The sequence below is a fragment of the Phyllobates terribilis genome, unplaced genomic scaffold (genome assembly GCF_046119375.1).
Source record: "Phyllobates terribilis strain yellow unplaced genomic scaffold, ASM4611937v1 Scaffold_296__1_contigs__length_2355070, whole genome shotgun sequence".
Classification (NCBI taxonomy): domain Eukaryota; kingdom Metazoa; phylum Chordata; class Amphibia; order Anura; family Dendrobatidae; genus Phyllobates; species Phyllobates terribilis.
The window spans coordinates 1,163,810-1,187,088 of NW_027363056.1; the positions used below are offsets into that span (position 1 = coordinate 1,163,810).

General features: G+C 44.1%; 2 protein-coding genes across 3 annotated transcripts; both read right to left on the bottom strand.

Annotated features, from left to right (window-relative positions):
• Positions 1-1,991: 1,991 nt before the first annotated feature.
• LOC141220435 (gastrula zinc finger protein XlCGF66.1-like) lies at positions 1,992-21,651 on the bottom strand. 2 transcript variants are annotated; one of them, XM_073666353.1, is made up of 7 exons: positions 21,570-21,651; positions 11,908-12,057; positions 11,677-11,778; positions 11,471-11,593; positions 11,299-11,387; positions 11,016-11,106; positions 1,992-2,668 (listed from the first exon to the last, which is right to left on the bottom strand). In XM_073666353.1, the coding sequence occupies exons 2-6, from the start codon at positions 11,983-11,985 to the stop codon at positions 11,094-11,096; spliced, it is 405 nt and encodes a 134-aa protein (XP_073522454.1). In that variant the 5' UTR covers positions 11,986-12,057; positions 21,570-21,651; the 3' UTR covers positions 1,992-2,668; positions 11,016-11,093. The 2 variants fall into 2 exon arrangements, with proteins under 2 accessions (XP_073522454.1, XP_073522453.1); XM_073666352.1 differs by lacking the exon at positions 1,992-2,668 and adding an exon at positions 8,116-8,245.
• On the bottom strand, positions 5,773-10,775 carry LOC141220441 (uncharacterized). Its single transcript, XM_073666360.1, has 2 exons — positions 10,757-10,775; positions 5,773-8,245 (listed from the first exon to the last, which is right to left on the bottom strand). The coding sequence occupies exons 1-2, from the start codon at positions 10,773-10,775 to the stop codon at positions 7,161-7,163; spliced, it is 1,104 nt and encodes a 367-aa protein (XP_073522461.1). The 3' UTR covers positions 5,773-7,160.
• Positions 21,652-23,279: the final 1,628 nt, after the last annotated feature.

Sequence of the window (23,279 nt, forward strand, 5' to 3'; positions counted from 1 at the left end):
AATATCGGGACGTTTCAGTGTAATAACCTTTCTCAAACACTCGCTGGATGGGGGCACTGTGGGCAGGAAGAGCTTATAGGGGGCTACACAATTTTTAAAGCAGTTTCTCAACAATGAGGCGACACCAGAATGTGGCAGATGATCTCGCTTCCACAGCTCGGAAAGGAAGAATCACTACAGTGGGTACGGAAAGTATTCAGACCCATTTACATTTTTCACTCTTCGTTTCATTGCAGCCATTTGGTAAATTCTAAAAAGTTCATTTTTTCTCATTAAAGTACACTCTGCACCCCATCTGAACTGAAAAAAAACAGAAATGTAGAAATTTTTGCAAATTTATTAAAAAAGAAAAACTGAAATATCACATGATCATTAGTATTCAGACCCTTTGCTCAGTATTGAGTAGAAGCACCTTTTGAGCTAGTACAGCCATGAGTCTTCTTGGGAATGATACAAGTTTTTCACACCTGGATTTGGGGTTCCTCTGCCATTCTTCCTTGCAGATCCTCTCCAGTTCTGTCAGGTTGGATGGTGAACGTTGGTGGACTGCCGTTTTCAGGTCTCTCCAGAGATGATCAATTGGGTGTAGGTCAGGGCTCTGGCTGGGCCAGTAAAGAATGGTCACAGCGTTGTTCTGAAGCCACTCCTTTGTTATTTTAGCTGTGTGCTATGGGTCATTGTCTTGTTGGAAGGTGAACCTTCAGCCAAGTCTGAGGTCCAGAGCACTCTGTAAGAGGTTTTCATCCGGGATATCTCTGTACTTGGCCGCATTCATGTTTCCTTCAATTGCAACCAGTCGTCCTGTCCCTGCAGCTGAAAAACACCCCCATAGCATGATGCTGCCACCACCATGTTTCACTGTGGGGATTGTATTGGGCAGGTGATGAGCAGTGCCTGGTTTTCTCCACACATACCGCTTAGAATTATCACCAAAAAGTTCTATCTTCGTCTCATCAGACCAGAGAATCTTATTTCTCATAGTCTGGGAGTCCTTCATGTGCTTTTGAGTAAACTCTATGCAGGCTTTCATATGTCTTGCACTGAGAAGAGACTTCCGTTGGGCCACTCTGCCATAAAGGCCCGACTGGTGGAGGGCTGCAGTGATAGTTGACTTTGTGGAACTTTCTCTCATCTCCCTACTGCATCTCTGGAGCTCAGCCACAGTGATCTTGGGGTTCTTCTTTACCTCTTTCACCAAGGCTCTTCTCCCACGATTGCTCAGTTTGGCTGGACGACCAGGTCTAGGAAGACTTCTGGTGGTCTCAAACTTCTTCCATTTAAGGATTATGGAGGCCACTCTGCTCTTAGGAACCTTAAGTAATGCAGACATTCTTTTGTAACCTTGGCCAGATCTGTGCCTTGCCACATTTCTGTCTCTGAGCTCCTTGGGCAGTTCCTTTGTGCTCATGATTCTCATTTGGTCTGACATGCACTGTGAGCTGTGAGGTCTTATATAGACAGGTGTGTGCCTTTCCAAATCACGTCCTATCAGTTTAATTAAACACAGCTGGACTCCAATGAAGGAGTAGAACCATCTCAATGAGGATCACAAGGAAATGGACAGCATGTCACTTAAATATGAGTGCCTGAGCAAAGGGTCTGAATACTTATGACCATGCGATATTTCAGTTTTTCTTTTTCAATAAATTTGCAAAAATGTCTACATTTCTGTTTTTTTCAGTCGAGATGGGGTGCAGAGTGTACTTTAATGAGAAAAAAAATGAACTTTTTAGAATTTACCAAATGGCTGCAATGAAACAAAGAGTGAAAAATTTAAAGGAGTCTGAATACTTTCCGTATCCACTGTATATGGTTTCTGGATTGCTGATTTGTCTGGAATATTGTGCAGCTGCCAAAACAGCAGACCCCCTCTCCCACTACAGTGACCCCACTTAGGAAACGATATTCCTCTGGTATTAGAGAGGATTAGAATACGAAGGGACATGATGAATTCTAAGTCTTTTCTTTAGACTATGGACTTCTTAGGGTGCCAACCTCCGCAGTCATTCAGTGTTAGTAGTAATAAGGATGAAATAGTAATTATCAATACACCCCATCCTATTTCCTCTCATCTCCCAATGTGCCCGTCCATCTTTGTTATCATTTTTATTCTATTTCATACAAAGACTTAGAATCCATCACGCCCCTATGTATTCTAAGCCTCTAATCCCACATTTGTTATTATTCCACCCCCGCGATGGGCGTAAAGGCTGCTGGAATAATTATGTCTAACACTCTGGGAGGGTGTCACGGGTGTATCAGGTTTGACAGACAGTTGTTCTGGTTCCAGCTGTAGAAGGTTGCTGTGCTTGGCTTTGCAGATACCTTTTTGATTCTTTCATCCCTGTAGTGTAGTGCTATCCTTCTCTCGCTAGGACCCAGCAGTGTTCTCCTCTTTCTGCTGCTAATTGACACACCCTTGCTTGATATTTAAAAACCCACAGTGTCTCCAGAGAGTCACCGGTGAACTATTTTCCTCTGTTCAGGCCTGGAGTTCTAGCAGTCGGCTAGTTTCTTCTTGGAGTTTCTTGGTGATTAGGGACGATAGGGGAGTCAAGGTCTTGTAAGATCTGCCTAGGGGGTCTCCTCTCTCATTTTCCCTAGTTGTTGGGTTTCCCCCATTTTCACATCGTCATACATTTGGTCCTTCCATTCTACTTTGAAGAACCTAGAAAATAAGACAGAATTTCAGTTGTTTCACACTTTTTTGTTAAGTATATAATTCCACATCTGTTAATTCATAGTTTTGATGCCTTCAGTGTGAATGTACAATTTTCATAGTCATGAAAATACAGAAAAATCTTTAAATGAGGTGTGTCCAAACTTTTGGTCTGTAATGTATCAACCAGATATGGTCGTCATTGTGTCCATGGAGTAAGAGAGAGACAGCACATGTGTCTTGTGATTTTACATCCAGTCCAAGAGGGGCATCTCCAGCCCCCGATGTGGGGGACTGATATCACCAGCCTATTGTATTCTCCCATTTTCCCCCATCACTGGCTAAGAGCTATGATGAACCCTGGTAACCTCAGCTGATAGGACAGAAGGGAACTGGTGTTACGAGTTGTATACACCACCTTTACACAACTATTGTAAATCTGCTTCTGATTTGCCCAGACTGAGCTTCTGTTCAGAGAAAAGTCCTTTCCCCTCCAGCAAAGCACACGGTCTTATATGCACACACATATATATATATATATATATATATATATATATAATAATATATACTCACACACACATGAGAGGGGCAATATTCATGTGGGATAATATATGTATATATATTATATGTATACTGTGGGGGAAAAAAAGTATTTAGTCAGCCCCCAATTGTGCAAGTTCTCCCACTTACAGAGATGAGAGCGGCCTGTAATTGACATCATAGGTCGAGATCAACTATCAGAGACAAAATGAGAAAACAAATCCTGAAAATCACATTGTCTGATTTGGAAAGAATTTTTTTTAATATACATAAATATGCATGTATTAAATTTAGATATGAAATGAATATTTGTTATCAAGAGATACTCAAATAAAGGCTGCGACACCTTCCCATAATGGCTACAGCCAGAGGGATCAAAAGAGAAAACGTATTCAGAACATACCCCGGCCCCCTCACACCACCCCAACGCCGTATTGCTGATGCTTCGTCAGGGGCACTGTGATTTTCTTGATTTTTTGGGGATATTCTCTCTCTCAATGTTAAAATTAATCTACCCTTAAAATTATAGACGGTTCATGTCTTTGTCAGTGGGAAAACTTATGAAAACAGCAAGGGATCAAATACTTATTTCCTTCACTGTATATATATATATATATATATATATATATATATATATATATATATATATATATACACATATATACACACACACTGCTCAGAAAACTAAAGGAAGCACTCAAATAACCCATCCTATATCTGAATGAATGAAATATTCTCATTGAATACTTTGTTCTGTACAAAGCTGAATGTGCTGACAACAAAATCACACAAAATCATCAATGGAAATCAAATTTATTAACCAATGGAGGCCTGGATTTGGAGTCATCCCCAAAATTAAAGTGGAAAAACATACTACAGGCTGATCCAACTTTGATGTAATGTCCTTAAAACAAGTCACAATGAGGCTCAGTATTGTGTGTGGCCTCCACGTCCCTGTATTACCTCCCTACAATGCCTGGGCATGCCCCTGATGAGGGTGCGGATGGTCTCCTCTGGGATCTCCTCCCAAACCTGGACTAAAGCATCCGCCAACTCCTGGACAGTCTGTGGTGCAACGTGACGTTGGTGGATGGAGCGAGACATGATGTCCCAGATGTGCTCAATGGGATTCAGGTCTGGGGAATGGGTGGGCCAGTCCATAGCTTCAATGCCTTCATCTTGCAGGAACTGCTGACACACTCCAGCCACATGAGGTCTGGCATTGTCTTGTATTAGGAGGAACCCAGAGCCAACCGCACCAGCATATGGTCTCACAAGGGGTCTGAGGATCTCATCTCGGTACCTAATGGCAGTCAGGCTACCTCTGGCGAGCACATGGAGGGCTGTGCGGCCCTCCAAAGAAATGCCACCCCACACCATTACTGACCCACTGCCAAGCCGGTCATACTGAAGGCATGCAGGCAGCAGATCGCTCTCCATGGCATCTCCAGACTCTGTCACGTCTGTCACATGTGCTCAATGTGAACCTGCTTTCATCCGTGAAGAGCACAGTGTCCTGCACGGTCTTGGGCTGTGAGCACAACCCCCATCTGTGGACGTCGAGCCCTCATACCACCCTCATGGAGTCGGTTTCTAACCGTTTGTGCAGACACATGCACTTTTCTGGCCTGCTAGAGGTCATTTTGCAGGGCTCTGGCAGTGCTCTTACTGTTCCTCCTTGCACAAAGACGGAGGTAGCGGTCCTGCTGCTGGGTTGTTGCTTTTCTACGGCCCCCTCCACGTCTCCTGGAGTACTTACCTGTCTCCTGATAGCGCCTCCAGCCTCTGGACACTACGCTGACAGACACAGCAAACCTTCTTGTCACAGCTCGCATTGATGTGCCATCCTGGATGAGCTGCACTACCTGAGCAACTTCTGTGGGTTGCAGAGTCCGTCTCATGCTACCACGAGTGTAAAAGCACAACCAACATTCAAAAGTGACAAAAACATCAGCCACAAAGCATTGCTACTGAGATGTGGTCTGTGGTCCCCACCTGCAGAACCACTCCTTTATTGAGGGGGTCTTGATAATTGCCAATAATTTCCATCTATTGTCTATTCCATTTGCACAACAGCATGTGAAATTGATTGTCAATCAGTGTTGCTTCCTAAATGGACAGCTTGATTTCACAGAAGTTTGATTTACTTGGAGTTATATTCTGTTAAGTGTTCCCTTTATTTTTTTGAGCAGTGTAGCATGGTTGGGTAGTAGTTAATAATTTCTATATATTTTATATATATAATAGAATATAATTTATATATAATTTAGATATATTTCGCATTTATAGATCGATATTTTGAGAGATATGTTCTTATATCTTATTATGCATTTATACTATGATCTCATATAATCATGTTATACTTCATGCTTCACTGTTCTCTGTGGTGTCCTCGCTGGCCGTATCAATCTGTGCTCCATGACGCGCGGTCACGTGGTTCCCCACGTGCTTGCGGCATGATGGATCATATGACGCGTTTGCCATGGATGTGGCGGTGTAGCAGTGATTGCCATGTGTCATGCCACGCCCTCCCCACACCCATTGGCCGAGAGACTACACCCCCCCCCTTTTCTATTGGCTCAAGAAAGCTGGGTTTGCGTCCTAGGTCATGGGTCTTCCAGCATGACAATAACCCCAAACATACTTCAAGAAGCACCCAGAAAATGGATGAAATCAAAGTGCTGGAGAGTTCTGACCAGCAAGGAGTCTGGATCTAAATCCCATTGAACACCTGTGGAGAGATCTTAAAATTGCTGTATGGAGACAAATATTACAGTTTGAGAGTCCTCAGTTTTTGATGCCATCTTTTCAGATAGCCATTAGTCAGTAAGCTTTCGAGACTACTCAGGTCTCTTCATCAGACATAGTATAACACAAAATCTGAAGAGTCACATATTTATACACAACATGGCACAGGAATAATGCAATAGATGAGACAAGTGATGTGAAGCAGAAATCTCAGTTTTGGAAAGGGAGAAGCAGTTGTGGCCGTAAAAATAAGTGGCCACAAGTAGATCTATTCTGTCTTTTTTTGTGTGGCGATGAGAATTCATCCTTGTTCTAAGTTTTTGCCCTGTCTCCCCTACGTACAGACCCCCAGTTGACCATTTGGTACATATAATTAAGTACATTACATGTGATGAAGCTGAAAGCACCTGGGATCTTGTGGTCCTGATGTGAGTTGGGAATCTTTATCTTGTCCGTGGTCATTATAAATGGACAGGTTTTACATATACAGTTGGTGAGGATGAATTTTGTAAGTTTCACCACAAAGGTGAAACTATCCTCCCGGTCAGTTTGCTTTCCCTCCCAGTATCTTTTCATTCTAACAATGTTAGGTTTTTGAGAGATTATACTTGTTCCTTCTATTTTTTGTTCTCCTTAGCTTGACTTTTTTGCCCTATATGAATGTGTTTTTGTTTCTCATTCAGGGTTTTCGTATTTTACTTCATACTTTTCTTTCCCCTTGTTGACAGTGTGTTGCAGCCTCCCCTCTGGTTCCTCAGGAGGTATGAGAAACTCCTCAACGGCTTATTAAGGAGTTAGGTCTGTGGTGGTGTTTTTAGTTGTGCAGCTAGGGCCTTTCTTGTCTGTACAGAGACTAGTTGTGTGTAGTTGCAGCATTCTCCCCTGTGTGGGTTCTCCGGTGGTTATCAAGATGCGCTTTCTGGTTAAAACATTTCCCACATTTTGAACATGAAAAAGGCTTCTTCCCTGTGTGAATTCTCTGATGTTTATTAAGATGTGATTTCTGTACAAAACATTTCCCACAATCTGAACATGAAAAAGGCTTCTCCCCTGTGTGGGTTCTCTGGTGCTTATCAAAATCAGATTTCTGGTTAAAACATTTTCCTTATTCTGAACATGGAAAAGGCTTCTCCCCTGTGTGAGTTTTCTGATGTGTGATAAGCTTTGATTTGTTTGCAAAACATTTCCCACATTCTGAAAATGAAAATGGCTTCTACCCTGTGTGAGTTTTGTGATGTTTGATAAGAGTTGATTTCTCTGTAAAACATTTTCCACATTCTGAACATGGAAAAAGCTTCTCCCCTGTGTGAGTTCTCTGATGTGTGATAAGCTTTGATTTCTTTGCAAAACATTTCCCACATTCTGAACATGAATATGGCTTCTCCCCTGTGTGAGTTCTCTGATGTGTGATAAGCTTTGATTTCTGTACAAAACATTTCCCACATTCTGAACACGAAAAAGGCTTCTCCCCTGTGTGAGTTTTGTGATGCTTGATAAGATTTGATTTCTGTGCAAAACACTTCCCACATTCTGAACAAGAAAATGGCTTCTCCCCTGTGTGAGTTCTCTGATGTGCAATAAGAGTTGATTTCTCTGTAAAATATTTCACACATTCTGTACATGAAAATGGCTTCTCCCCTGTGTGAGTTCTCTGATGTATATTAAGATATGATTTCAGAACAAAACATTTCCCACAATCTGAACATGAAAAAGGCTTCTCTCCTGTGTGAGTTCTCTGGTGCTTAAGAAAACTAGATTTCTGGTTAAAACATTTTCCACATTCGGAACATGGAAAAGGCTTCTCCCCTGTGTGAGTTCTCTGATGTGTGATAAGAGTTGATTTCTCTGTAAAACATTTCCCACATTCTGAACAGGAAAATGGTTTCTGTCCTGTGTGAGTTCTCTCATGCCTAACAAGACTTGATTTCTGATTAAAACATTTCCCACACTTGGAGCAAGAAAATCTATTCTTCGCGGTGTGAATTTTTTGATGTTTAAGAAAAGACTTTTTGAGAGGAAAACTATTTCCATATTCTGAATGTGAAAATGGCTTCTTTGCATTAGGAGCAGTTTGTTTTTTAATGCTTATTTTGTGACTTTGATTTTCATTAGTAATCGGTAATGAATCAGAAGACAGGACCTGTTTCATAGGACCAGATGACAGATCTTTGCTGTGAAGGGATGATGGTAGATCTGGAGTAATGGCATTCACTTCAATTGTATCCTGTGGGATCTGAAAATTATCTGATTTGAAAATTGAAGATGTCTCCTGTCCCTCTGATCTCCTGGTACATATATCTGCCAAGAATGAACCCAATTATTATTTTTTAATAAAAAAGCCTTGAATTTTATATTTTTGAACATTTCTACTTAAACTGTCCATAAATAAAGGCAGGTTCTATAAAAAAAAAATTCACTCATTCACCAGGACAATGACCATCTAATAGAAAACCTCATAGGATGAACCAGTGGAGCGTGGTGATCAACTGTTTGTTCATTCTGCCTCCCAAATATGGAGTAAAAGGTGCAGGCTCTGTCCAGCCACCAAGATTAGGTAACCTGGGACCAGTAGTACCATCCAGTCTGGCGGTATGGGTGTGTGTGCTGTCCAGCTGGAGTAATCTGCTCCCTGCTTCAGCCATATGGAAAGCACCGCACCCTACTAAAGCTGGAAGCATATTGCCGGAAGCTGCCAGATCCAGCCTTGTTCTCCTCTGGTTCAGTCCTCTGTGCTCAGATCCCGGCTTGTGTATTGGTTCCCTGTTGTGACCTCGGCCCGTTTACTGACTACTCTTGTGTCTTCTGATCTTGTACTTTCTCTGCCCTCCTGGTTGTGATCCGGCTACCTGACTATTCTTCTACCCATCTCACTCCACTGACTAGCAGGTAACACCGTGGCCCAAGCCTAGGGGTCTCTGTGTAAGTCCAGATCCATATAGAGGGGTTAAAGGGTGATGAGCAAAGTAATTTGTGAAATGTGTAAATGGAGTAGATAGTGACAAGCCTGTTTGTGGTGGCCATCTTTTGAGCTGCCAGGTGACCATGAACAGTGCCCCCAATACATTGTGTCTGCGATTTTTCCAGGAAAATCTGCATTCCTAATAGCTAAATGGCGCTCCTTCCCTTCTTAACCTGCCATGTGCCCAGACAGTAGTGTACAACCCGTATATAGGGGATTGTCAGATTCAAGAGAAGTTGGAAAATAATTTGTAAGGTCCATTTGTTTCCTATTATCCTTTGTGAAGAATTACAAAATTATCACCACATAAAGTGACACACGTCAGATTTGAAAAATGGGGCCTGATTAGGAACAAAAAACTGTCTGTGGGAAGGGGTTAAATCAGAGTATTACTGAAGTCAAAAACTGTGAGTATAGACAACAACACATCTACTGAAATGACCAAACTCAACAGTCTTCAGAGAAAAATGAGTAACTAGTGGAGAAACCTCTCTGGGGTAATTAGAGTCTGGGGCTCGGTGGCTCTTGGCAATCTAAACTATCGTAAGGGACAATATTTTCTATCACATGAGTGTCAAGAAGAAATATTAGACATTTAAAGTGAAGTTTTTTACAATACTGCAGAGCTGAGGGGTCTTAAATTTAGATCTCTGGCATTTGGAAGAGGCAAAGGAGATCTTTTTGAAAGACGACAAGGGGGTTACAGACTCACATAAGTGAGGCCGGCCGATCCCACCACAATCAGACTATCATACAGAATGAACTTGTAAAAAAAAGAAAGAATATATAAACATGTTACATCCCCAACAACAACGTATGTATGAAGGGAGAACTCCAACACTAAACTGGAGATGCACTCATTTATGGTGGACCATTGGAGGTATGATGAGTCCTGACCAGATGAGTAGAGAAAGTAATAGTGCCCCCATTTCAAGAGAGATTGTGCTGGAATCTGAATTCTTTAGGATTGAAAGCATAATGGAATTTATGACGTGGAGTGATTCCATGAAACCAGGGCTCGAGCCATGCCACCACATCTCCTGCAGGCGTGAATAGATGTATATTACTGCCATCAGCCATGCACAGCTTAGATATATCATGGCACAGGTGTAATGTTATTTATGCAGTTTATCAAGATCCTGTTTGAAGTTAGTTGGTTTAAAAAGAAACTGAAAAGTATAAAGGGAAACTCTGCTGTTATTGTACAGAAATTCACACTTGTCCCTCACTGGACATTTAATGTTATCGATCAAAAAAGCAAACTTTGGCCAGAAAGACTGGACCTGGTCTTGTAGGGACCATATGAGAACATTCAGCAGCACAGAAGGGAGAGAAGGTAGATTCATCCAATAAGATATCAGGGATCTAGGAAGCCAACAGCATCATTACCCTCCGCTTTCTCTTACAGGCTCATCAGAATATTTTTCTTCAAGTGATTTTCTCACTTGTCAGCACTTTCTACGTACGCTGTCATTTGGCTTTGTAGTTTACAGATCTGGGCAGGTAACAGTCAGCGTCTACTAATCCCAGGGGGTAGGTGGATCCTCCAGGTTGTAATTTCTATAGAAAAGGTCTTTCACAATTACACAAAGTAAATTGAATATTTTCGAACGGAGGAGAATGTTGTGGTCTAGCGGCAAAATGGTGATCACACGATTGTGATACGGCCGGACTACACAACTGATAAAGCAGCCACAGCCGGTGACTGAGAATAACTGTTACTTCTCAGAATTTAGTGGTCACTACTCACCAGGGTAGAGGATGCAGTGTCTCAGGCACGTGATCCCTTAGCCCATTCTCCCTGTCTTCTGGCCCTAAGGGATCACGTGCCTGAGACACTGCGTCCTCACCCTCCTTTCCTATTGTCATTCCCAACAAGTGGTACACTGATGAAGGTCGTATAGACCGAAACGTGAGTTGTTTTTTTTCTGCTGTGGGCTGCAATTAAAATTGCTTTTGCTAAAATTCATTACCTGAGTGCCGAGGTTTCTCTTATATTATATGCGGTTTGGACCCTACTCGTGCACCCTGGTCCATTAGTGCTGCGTTCTCCAGCACTATTACTGAGAAAAATCTGAGACTTCTCAACATTTCATGGTTACTACTCACCTGGGTAGTCATATATAGGAATCTCCTCCTTACACCGCTCATCACCCCTCACATATGCCTCTATAGTATTAATATGGGTCAGATCTTCACCCTGAAACAAATATTATAAAAGTCACAGACAGATGGAGAAGTCACATGTATGATCAGCTCTAATCCTGCCATCTCCACCGTTCTCATTACACAAGTATAAAACATAATAATGGTGGATAAAACAAGACTGAAGACATGACTTTTACAGCCGTCTACACATCATAGGGAAGATCTCATGACATCTTCTCTCTACCTGAGAAACATTGTGATCTTCTTGTTTACAGTCCTGTGGAAGAAGAGGACGGGGACATCTCTCTGGTGTTGTCCTCTTACTGGATGGATCTGGAGGAAACACATACAGGGACTGAATTCATTCTTTACATACAGATTATTATAGGCCGTGTGTATTTAGTCCTGTCTATTACCTGGTGATGTGAGGGGCTGGGGAACTCCATCATGATGTCCTTGTACAGATCTTTGTGTCCTTCTAAATACTCCCACTCCTCCATGGAGAAATAGACAGCGACATCCTGACACCTTATAGGAACCTGACACATACAATGATACCGTCATCTCCCCGATCCCTTTACAGTGTTACTGTATAATTTCCCAGCATTCCCAGCAGTGTCACCTCTCCAGTCAGCAGCTCAATCATCTTGTAGGCGAGTTCTAGGATCTGGTCATTGATGTCCTCATGTATCAGGGGGTGAGGTGGAGGCCCCGTGATTAATCTCTGGTTATGGAGAGACACATTAATAAATCTCACTACAGACATTTCCAGAGTCCTCACCTCTCCAGTTCTGTCCATCTGTTATTCCCATAGATAAGAATGATGTAATGTGAGGTCATCAGAATCTCTCACCTCTCCAGTAAGCCGGAAGAGGATCTCTAGGGTGAGGTGTAATATACTCTCCGCCATCTTGTCCCTGTCCATATCCATCTTTGATAGGTAAATCAGGAAAATGTTCTTATATAGACGATCTTCACTGAGAGGATCCGGTATTGTAGAGACCTGAAGGAGAAGAAGATGACCCGATGTAACATCATAAAGAATTCTGTGTAATAATACAATTACTGGAGATAATAAGGGAAACATATGAGGAGATTTATTATTTTACAGTTTTTAGTTTTTTCTTTACATCTAGTAATAAAACCTACATATTTTAGGCCACAGACAACAAGCAATTTCTTCCTCGAAGTCTGCAGCTGAATACGTTTCTCATAGACTCACCTTCCATAACGCTAATTCTCGTCTCATTTTGGGTCACTGGAATTGGCATTGGCAATACTGCAGGAGATATTTATTTCACGTGATATGAGAAATAACTACTTCATGATGAGGCAACATCTTCTACTACGGATCTAAAACCATATTTGGAGACAGTCCGTCACTGACTACATCACCACTGGCCGTCTGTATGAATGTTTCCCGTCTTCCCCGAACTGTAATCTTCTATCAAGTTAGATCTCAGGTCTGATTCACACACAGAAGTTTGAGGCTTTTATAAAAGCTGTTTTGTTTGCACAAATGCCGCAGACAGAAATTATTTGATACTAAAGTCTACATGTACAGTGTATTATGGGTTTTATTTCTAGCCTTAGGCTTTCCTATATTACAAGAAAAAAAACAGAAAAAAGCAGATATTAAAATGTTTCAAAAGAAAATTTGCACCAACAATTCTTGTAAAAAGAAAAAACATGCAAAAAGCAGAAGACACATTTTGTAATTTTTTAACATGTTATGAACTCTTTTGGGCACCAAAACATAGATGTACACCTCAGGGATGGCACAGGTGTGGCAGCAATAAAATCCCTGGCAGTTTAACCACTTGCTCCTGCAAAAAGCAAACATGGCATCTAAGAAGGTGTGACAGAGTTCGGCTGAATGCCCTCCTCCCCAAAGTACTGGGCCTGTAATGTACAAAAGTCTATTAGGCCGGGCCAGAGGCAGAGTTCCATAACTTACTTTTTAACGCCTCCATAAACATTAGACTAAAGTTACATGGAAGCACTGATTTTGGTCGACTATATAATGTATTTGGGGACCTCCCTACAGATGCAGTCAGTCATACAAACCACAGGAAAGCTGGAATATTTGTGTATGGGGGAGTCTGGAGAGATAGCCGTCTGCCAAATGATCATTCAGCCAACACTTATCTCCTGTGTATGGGGCAGTTAGTATTACACTGACAGGCAGTGATAATACACGGCACTACAGTAGTACAGTGCATCACCTGAGCAATCAAAGGCTTCTGTGTTGTATGATCTCACTAATGAGAGTTATTTTAAAAAGTTTATAAAAAAGGTCTAAAAAAAGTTTCAAGTGAAAATATCACAGTTTTAGCAAAAATAAATATTTGTCACTATAAGGAAAACATGCATATAATGAGAAAATGGAGAGGGAGGTCAGCTCACTGTTTATTTAATGCACCTTGTCTGAAGAATACAGCATGAGCCGCTCTGGTCAGGGACTGTGAAGACCCGGGGTCTTCTGTGGGCGTAACGCTACTCAAACAACACAGGGTGAGGGTAAAACAGCGTGGCAATACTTTATTGAACCACAAAGCGGACATTAAACATACAGAACAGTCCCAGCAAATACCCAAGATGGTACAACATTACATAGTCTCACCCTTCCTTCTCTGCCCGCCTGGGATAGAACAGCTGCAACTTTGGAGACTTCCAGGACTGACTACCTCAACCAGTGGCCCTCCGCTTCTGGTAGGCCCCCACAGAGAGAAGGCAGCGAGGTAGAAGACCAGGAGACCCGATGGTCCCATCCTGGCCTCTCCGAGAGTTTCCATGGGACCAGATGACCGGTGGGTCCCTCCTGGCAACTCCAAATGTCTCCATGGGTTCTAGGTGACCGGTGGGTCCCTCCCAGTAACACCAAAACAGCATATCCATGGGGCCAAGTGACTTTTTCGTCCTCTCCTGGACTTCCCAAAAGTATCCATGGTCTCTCTGATGGTTAATGGAGCAGATCTGAAACTTTCCAGTGAGGGCTGATACCCTTAGACTAGAATCATGTAGAATACAAATCTGTGTCTCTTTAGATGCCATGCAATCCATCTACTTTGCTGAAGGATGTCTCCCATTCTCCTTCCAAAGTCCTTCTGATGTTCCGTGATTCTCTGTCCCAAATTTCATTCCGTCTACAGCACTACAGACATCCCTGTTTATATTTCCATCTATGTGAGGTCATAAAGCCCAGGTAAAAGAGGTAAAGGTGCTGGGATCACTTATCATTGTTTGAGCTAATCTATTTACATAGTTGGTATCACAGGGGCTGTTGTAAATAAACTTTCAGCTGACTTAGTACAATTTGTCATTAGCACAGTAAACATGATTGTTTCCAAACGAATAGAATTCAGCATTCAGGGTTATACAAATACTATGACCTTTTTGATCAGCAAGAGAAATACAGCCCCTGACGAAGCTACTGTAGTAGCGATACGCGTAGGGTTTATCTCTCTACAGTGGACTCCCTCCGTAGGTATCTATGCCCTACATGTATCGCTACTACAGTAGCTTCGTCAGGGGTCGTATGTTTTTTAACCACTTGTGTGTCCCTACATGAAATAAAGTTGCCATAGTATTTATTATTTGTAGTAATTATTATTATTTTTGGATGTGCATTATCTCACTGTGCAAGCTTTTCTCTACCTACTTCTTTATGTGCTTTGTTGCACAGTTACCATTGCCCCCCGTATCATATTTCAGTGATTTAGATTGTGTGGTGCCGACTGCCAAATATCTTAATAGATTAATGTCTTCTAATACATTTTTTAGCGGACCTCATGTGCATTCCACGTATTGTAGCTAACTCTCTATATACTCTATTAAATAAATGACCCCCTATAGTGTTACAATTGATGAAATTGTGTATTGAAAATTGCTGTACCGTTAGGTTTTCTTCAAATGTGTCGGTTTTATTAACATAGTTGCATGCTTTACAGGGTTTATGGCCACATTTAAAAAAACCCTTATAGGATAACCAAGTTACATTGCGTTTGATATTTGTTTCTAGCTTATTCCGCCTGGTGTAGAAGCCTTTTTGGATCCAAAACTCAAACAAAATATGCAAAAGAATTTACAAAGTCTGGAGGATACTATCTCAGACATCAAAAAAACTAAGATTGAGAGAGATATCAAAGACTACGAGTCAAATTCAATTTACACATGGAAACAAAACAAACCAGGAACTACTGTTCTGAAATACAGGTCACACAATAAATTCAAAGGAAATAGAGGAGAGCGGAGGTCAGCTTCACAAATCCTAATGTGTCCATGGGTTCCTCTAATTATAATTCTCTGAGGACTTATCTGATGCATCAGTGGGATCAACTAAAGACAGATGGAACAAAAATAAATTCTCAAGAACGCCCCACAATCCAGCACAAAACAACGGGCAGCAGAAAGCTCAAACGTGCCCGGACATGTGCGTTCCACGCCGCTGGGCATCACGGTCTCCTATCTGCGCATGCGCATGTCCGGAAGCATGCGTTCCACGCCGGATAGCATATGGTATTGGATTGCATACCACCAACATAGAAAAATCCTATCTCTGAGATCAGCATCATGGGAGACTAAAAACAAGTACTGCACATCCTCCCATCATGTAATAGGCATGTAGATCTACTTTATCACTACAAAAATTATGGGATGGTGGCCCACAGTATATTCCTAAATGGTCAAATTTGACCTCTATTGCACAATTAGAGATACACAGGGATCACCACACTTGTCAATGACGAAATAGTATAAGTGGAATATAATTGATAAGTAATAATTCTGATATAGAAGCAAAGATGTCTCGGTGAAGTACAACAATATGTGAACCCCATTCACAGGGAACTGACTAGCAATGGGTAGAGCATAAAATCCAAAAATATAATCCAGAATGGGGCTGTATTCACACAAAACAGGCATAGGAAATTTGCTCATTGAGTCCCTTAGGGGCTCGTGAATCCAGTCTAACAATCCACTCACTTTCCTTTCAGAGGATACATCTATTGTGATCACCTCCTCACACATTGGGTTTAACCACCACAATGATACAAAAGGAGAGGTCTCCGGGTTCACCTCGATGTGCACTGTTCATGTGTCTCACTAATGGGATCTCCCAACCATGGCGTATATCGCCCAAATGCTCCCCTGCTCTCCTCCTAGACACCCTCTGATGTTGTCTACATATTCTAGGGGGCAGGTGCATGTGGCCATATATACTAGTCCTGAGGTTTTACAGCTGGAATAATCCCACTGGAAAAAGATTTTAACCATGGAGGAACTTGAGAAAGATTTACATGGTCTCATCCAATTACATGTACAACATTCTCCAGATCTAAAGAAACCGCAGATTCTTCTATCTAGCCAAGTCCCCTTGGGTGCAGGTTTTTTATAGAAACTGTGCATGGTCCCTAATTGACCAACCCTTTCTGAAAGTTATTGTGGGAGTAGATTCCACAGCACCCTCAGGTCCGGGTCGACCATAAGTATATCCCAGTGTTTTCTGAGGATATGAAAGATACAGTCACTCTGATTGTTATAAGTTTTTCTTACTCGTGTAGTCCAATCTTCTTCTTGGTCTCTTGGATTGGTATGGAGGAGTGTCTCTCTCTCCCATTTTCCCATGATGCGGAATCGAAAATGTACCATGAGTACCCTTTATCCCTTAATCTGGTGTTCAGGTCTATTGCCTGTATATTAAAATCTGTGACATTCCAGCAGTACCTTCTCAACCGTAAAAATTGGCCCTTGGGTTTTCCTCTTTGTATGGGGATGGGGGTGGTGGTTATCACACTTCAATAGTTTATTAGTGCTTGAAAGTTTATGGTAGATGAGTGTCCCTAGGGTCCCATTTCAATCTTTCTTGATCAGTACATACAGGAACGGCAACTGGTAATAATTGGTGTTGGTCTGCTCCTTTAAACAAAATGTACTTTTCAGGTTATCCCCCCATCACCCTCACTTATCTTCCCTTCTTTTGAGGCCCACAGAGTGAGACTCTACCGGCCCTTCTCCCTGCGAGTGGCGGTTGTCTATCGCCCTCCCGTCCCCTCCCATCAGTTTGTGGATCATTTTGCCACTGGGCTTCCAAACTTTCTATGCTATGACATCCCCACCCTCATCATGGGAGACTTTAACATCCCAATTGGCGATTCCATCTCCCCATCTGCCACTCATCTTTTATCGCTAACTTCCTCCTTCGGCCTTTCACAGCTTACTAATTCTCCTACACATGAAAATGGAAATACTCTTGACCTGATCTTCGCTCGGCTCTGTTTAATACATGACTTTACTAACGCTCCTCTACCGATCTCTGATCACAACCTTCTTTCATTCTCTGTCAAGAACAGTCACCCTGCTCAAGACACCCCCACTTTCCTCACCTATAGAAATATACAATCCATTAACACCTAGAAATTTATGAAAACGTTGCAAACATCATTGGTCCCAATCTCCTCCCTCTCATGTCCTGACTCTGCACTGAAGCATTATAACGAAATATTGCTATGCGCCCTGGATGAAGCCGCACGCTGCACCTCCTACACAGAGTACAACTCGGCACAGACGTCGACAATCCTGGCACACGCTGTAAACATGTCTTCTCCAGCGGTGCTCCAGGTGCGCTGAACGGCTGTGGAGAAAATCTAATCTGGCCGAAGATTTGCTCCATTATAAATTCATGCTTAAAACCTATAACTCCGCCCTTCACCTCTCCAAACAATCCTACTTTAACAACCTCATCATCTCACGGCCCAATAAGCCAAAACACCTGTTTGACATTTTTCATTCTCTCCTTAATCAAACAGCTCAAGGCCCGACCACCGACCTCAGCGCTTACGATCTGGCCAATTATTTCAAAGAAAAAATTGACCATATCAGACAGGAAATTTTCTCCCAATCCCCAAATGTTATGCATGCTCCCCCCTCCCACACTGCATCTTGCTCATTTTCTGATTTTGAACCAGTCATGGAAGAAGTGACAAGGCTCCTTGCTTCCGCTAGCTGTACCACCTGCACCAGTGACCCTATTCCCTCACATCTCCTTCAGTCCCTTTCTCCAGCTGTCACCACTCACCTAACTAAAATATTCAACCTCTACCTCTCATCTGGTATTTTCCCCTCCTTTTTTAAACACGCCAACATACATCCATTACTTAAAAAACCATCCCTCGACCAGAACTGCATGGCCAACTACAGACCTGCTTCCAATCTTCCTTTTATCTCTAAACTCTTGGAACGCCTGGTCTACTCCTGTCTAATACTCTATTTCTCAGATAACTCCCTTCTTGACCCTTTACATTCTACTGAAACAGCACTCACTAAAGTCTCTAATGATCTACTAACAGCAAAATCTAATGGTCACTACTCCCTGCTGATTCTCCTGGATCTCTCTGCAGCATTCGACACTGTGGATCTACCTCTTTGACCGCTCCTTCACTGTATCTTTTGCTGGCTCCTCTTCCTCTCACCTTCCCCTTATTGTCGGGGTTCCTCAAGGATCAGTCCTAGGCCCCCTTCTTTTTTCCTTATATACCGCTTCTATTGGACAAACAATCAGCAGATTCGGTTTTCAGTACCATCTCTAAGCTGATGACACCCAATTATACACCTCTTCTCCAAACAACACCCCTGCATTATTACACAATACCAGTGATTATCTTTCCGCCGTCTCGAACACTATGTCCTCCCTCTATTTAAAACTGAATCTGTCAAAAATTGAACTACTCGTATTTCCTCCCTCCACTAACCTACCTGTGCCCAATATTGCCACTTCAGTTTGTGGCTCCACCATTACTCCCCAGCAACAAGCCCACTTGTTGGTCTTGGGGTCATACTCGATTCAGATCTTTCCTTCACTCCTCACATCAAATCACTCGCTCGTTCGTGTCATCTACACCTCAAAAACATCTCTAGAATCAGAAATTTTCTTACCTTTGACTCGGCAAAAATTCTTACTGTAGCTCTTATTCATTCTCGTCTAGACTATTGCAACTCTATACTAATCGGTCTCCCTCTTTCTAAACTTTCCCCTCTCCAATCCATCCTGATCGCAGCAGCCAGGATCATATTCCTCACCAACAGATACACCGATGCCTCTTCCCTGTGCCAGTCATTGCACTGGTTGCCCATCCAATACAGAGTTCAATATAAACGTATCACTCTCACCCACAAAGCGCTCCACGATTCAGCACCGCCCTACATCTCCTCCCTCATCTCAGTCTACCACCTTTCCCGTGCCCTCCATTCTGCCAATGACTTAAAACTAAAACCCTCCATAATCTGAACCTCCCACTCCCGTCTCCAAGATTTCTCGCATACATCACCAACTCTTTGGAATGCACTACCCAAGACAATTCGATTAATTCCCAATACCCACAGTTTTAAGCGTGCCATAAAAACCCATTTCTTTAGACTGGCCTATCACCTCAACACACTTATCTAACTGTCCCAGTTTGGCCTATATTAAAATTTTCTTCAAAATCATACTCATACAATCCATGCAGTGATTAGCCTCTGTCTGTACTGTACACATACTGGCTGGCGACCAGTTCATGTAGTGTTATGTACTTACCCTATGTATTATAGAATATATGTACATTTTACCTTTGTGTCTCCCCTATTTCCTTATAGACTGTAAGCTTGCGACCCTTACTCCTTTTAACATCTGAGTTAAGCTTATTCTGTAAAGTCTGTATTGTCTGTATAAGTCCCCCCTAAAATTGTAAAGTGCTGTAGAATATGTTGGCGCTATAAAAATAAAAATTATTATTATAATTAAATTCAGATGTAAATCTAAGGCCCACTCTATTGATGTTGAGTTCCCCGACAAATTAAAAAGATTGTTCACTCGTCCCCGACCAGATGATAAAAATGTAGTCAATATATTTCTACCATACCCCAGTATATGGATGCCACCACTTATAATCATCTCAGAATATTGTGGTTTCCTCCCACCAGTCCAGGGATAAGTTAGCATATGAGGGGGCACAGGGGCTCCCCATCGCAGTACTCCTGAGCTGGAGGAAGTACTGCCTGTCAATAAGAAAGTAGTTACAAGTAAGAATTAATTTTAGAAGATCCTCCATGAAGTCATTATGTCTGCTGCACTGTATTGATCTCGATTTAAAGAAATGTCTTACTCCTCTGATACCATCCTCAAGCCGAATATTACTGTACAAAGCCTCGATATCTAGTAAGGCCGGCTGCTCCCATACATGCATGTATACATGCTCGAGGGTATACATGGAGGGGAGCAGGCAAAGGGAAAACCAACTCCAGAGGGATTATTCCAACTGCAGGACCTCAGGCGGTACTGTAGGGGCATCCTATTCAGTATATCAAGGCTGCATTATACAATATATGTACTTTTTACCTTTTGTGTCTCCCCCACTTCCTCATAGACTGTAAGCTCGCGAGCAGGGCCCTCACTCCGTTCGATATGAGATATGCTTATTCTGTATTGTCTGTATAAGTCCCCCCTAAAATTTGTAAAGTGCTGCGGAATATGTTGGCGCTATAAAAACAAACTATTATTATTATTATTATTATTATCATACACACTGCATAAGGGGCATAATGGGGGCATTATACTGTGTGGGGGGCATCATACATACTGCATAAGGGGCATAATGGGGGCATTACACTGTGCGGGGGGCATCACCCATACTGCATAAGGGGCATAATAGGGGCATTACACTGTGTGGGGGGCATCACACATACTGCATAAGGGGCATTACACTGTGTGGGGGGCATCATACACACTGTATAAGGGGCATAATGGGGGCATTACACTGTGTGGGGACATCATACATACTGCATAAGGGGCATAATGGGGGCATTACACTGTGTGGGGGCATCATACAACCTGCATAAGGGGCATAATGGGGGCATTACACTGTGTGGGGACATCATACATGCTGCATAAGGGGCATAATGGGGGCATTACACTGTGTGGGGGGCATCATACATCCTGCATAATGGGGGCATCATACATCCTGCATAAGGGGCATAATGGGGGCATTACACTGTGGGGGGCATCATCCATCCTGTATAAGGGGTATAATGGGGGCATTACACTGTGGGGGGCATCATACATACTGCATAAGGGGCATAATGGGAGCATTACACTGTGTGGGGACATCATACATCCTGCATAAGGGGCATAATGGGGGCATTACACTGTGGGGGCATCATACATCCTGCATAAGGGGCATTACACTGTGGGGGGCATCATACATCCTGTATAAGGGGTATAATGGGGGCATTACACTGTGTGGGTGCATCATACATCCTGCATAAGGGGCATAATGGGGGCATTACACTGTGGGGGTCCTGTACTCTGAGAACAATACGTTTCCTCCCTTCCTGTCTCCATAGTTGGGTCATATGTATCTATTACAGGAAACAGAACAGAAACCTTATGATTCTTATAAAGGTTCAACACAAGACCCCCAAAGAGCCTCCGTGCTGAAGGGGTTAATGCCCCTTGCGCCCAGTAATGGGGTCTCCACATACCTCCACCTGCAGAGCCGCCACCACATATATGGCTGTTGTGTGCGCACAGGAGCTGTGATGAGGTCACAGGAGGGGAGGAGTCAGGGGTCACATGATCAGGGGCCTCAGTGGATGCAGGACTCTGCTGTGCTGGTTGTCATGGTGCTGGATGAGCTGAAGTTTATGTGTGGGGTCAGGAGGGGTTTACAGTGTGGATGTAGCAGAGCCGCGTGTGTACGAGGTGTACGGAGCGGAGCCGCGTGTGTACGAGGTGTACGGAGCAGAGCCGCGTGTGTACGAGGTGTACGGAGCAGAGCCGCGCGTGTACGAGGTGTACGGAGCGGAGCCGCGCGTGTACGAGGTGTACGGAGCAGAGCCGCGCGTGTACGAGGTGTACGGAGCAGAGCCGCGTGTGTACGAGGTGTACGGAGCAGAGCCGCGTGTGTACGAGGTGTACGGAGCAGAGCCGCGCGTGTACGAGGTGTACGGAGCAGAGCCGCGCGTGTACGAGGTGTACGGAGCGGAGCCGCGCGTGTACGAGGTGTACGGAGCGGAGCCGGGTGTGTACGAGGTGTACGGAGCGGAGCCGCGCGTTTACGAGGTGTACGGAGCAGAGCCGCGCGTGTACAAAGTGTACGGAGCAGAGCCGCGCGTGTATGAGGTGTACGGAGCAGAGCTGCGCGTGTACGAGGTGTACGGAGCGGAGCCGTGTGTGTACGAGGTGTATGGAGCGGGGCCGCGCGTGTACGAGGTGTACGGAGCAGAGCCGCGTGTGTACGAGGTGTACGGAGCAGAGCCGCGTGTGTACGAGGTGTACGGAGCAGAGCCGTGTGTGTACGAGGTGTATGGAGCAGAGCCGCGTGTGTACGAGGTGTACGGAGCAGAGCCGCGCGTGTACGAGGTGTACGGAGCGGAGCCGCGCGTGTACGAGGTGTACGGAGCGGAGCCGCGCGTGTACGAGGTGTACGGAGCGGAGCCGCGCGTGTACGAGTTGTACGGAGCGGAGCCGAGCGTGTACGAGGTTTACGGAGCGGAGCCGCGCGTGTACGAGGTGTACGGAGCGGAGCCACGCGTGTACGAGGTGTACGGAGCGGAGCCGCGCGTGTACGAAGTGTACGGAGCGGAGCCGCGCGTGTACGAAGTGTACGGAGCGGAGCCGCGCGTGTACGAGGTGTACGAAGTGGAGCCGAGCATGTACGAGGTGTACGGAGCGGAGCCGCGTGTGTACGAGGTGTACGGAGCGGAGCCGCGTGTGTACGAGGTGTACGGAGCAGAGCCGCGCGTGTACGGAGCAGAGCCGTGTGTGTACGAGGTGTACGGAGCGGAGCAGTGTGTGTACGAGGTGTACGGAGCAGAGCCTTGTGTGTACGAGGTGTACGGAGCAGAGCCGCGTGTGTACGAGGTGTACGGAGCAGAGCCGCGCGTGTACGAGGTGTACGGAGCAGAGCCGCGCGTGTACGAGGTGTACGGAGCGGAGCCGCGCGTGTACGAGGTGTACGGAGCGGAGCCGGGTGTGTACGAGGTGTACGGAGCGGAGCCGCGCGTTTACGAGGTGTACGGAGCAGAGCCGCGCGTGTACAAAGTGTACGGAGCAGAGCCGCGCGTGTATGAGGTGTACGGAGCAGAGCTGCGCGTGTACGAGGTGTACGGAGCGGAGCCGTGTGTGTACGAGGTGTATGGAGCGGGGCCGCGCGTGTACGAGGTGTACGGAGCAGAGCCGCGTGTGTACGA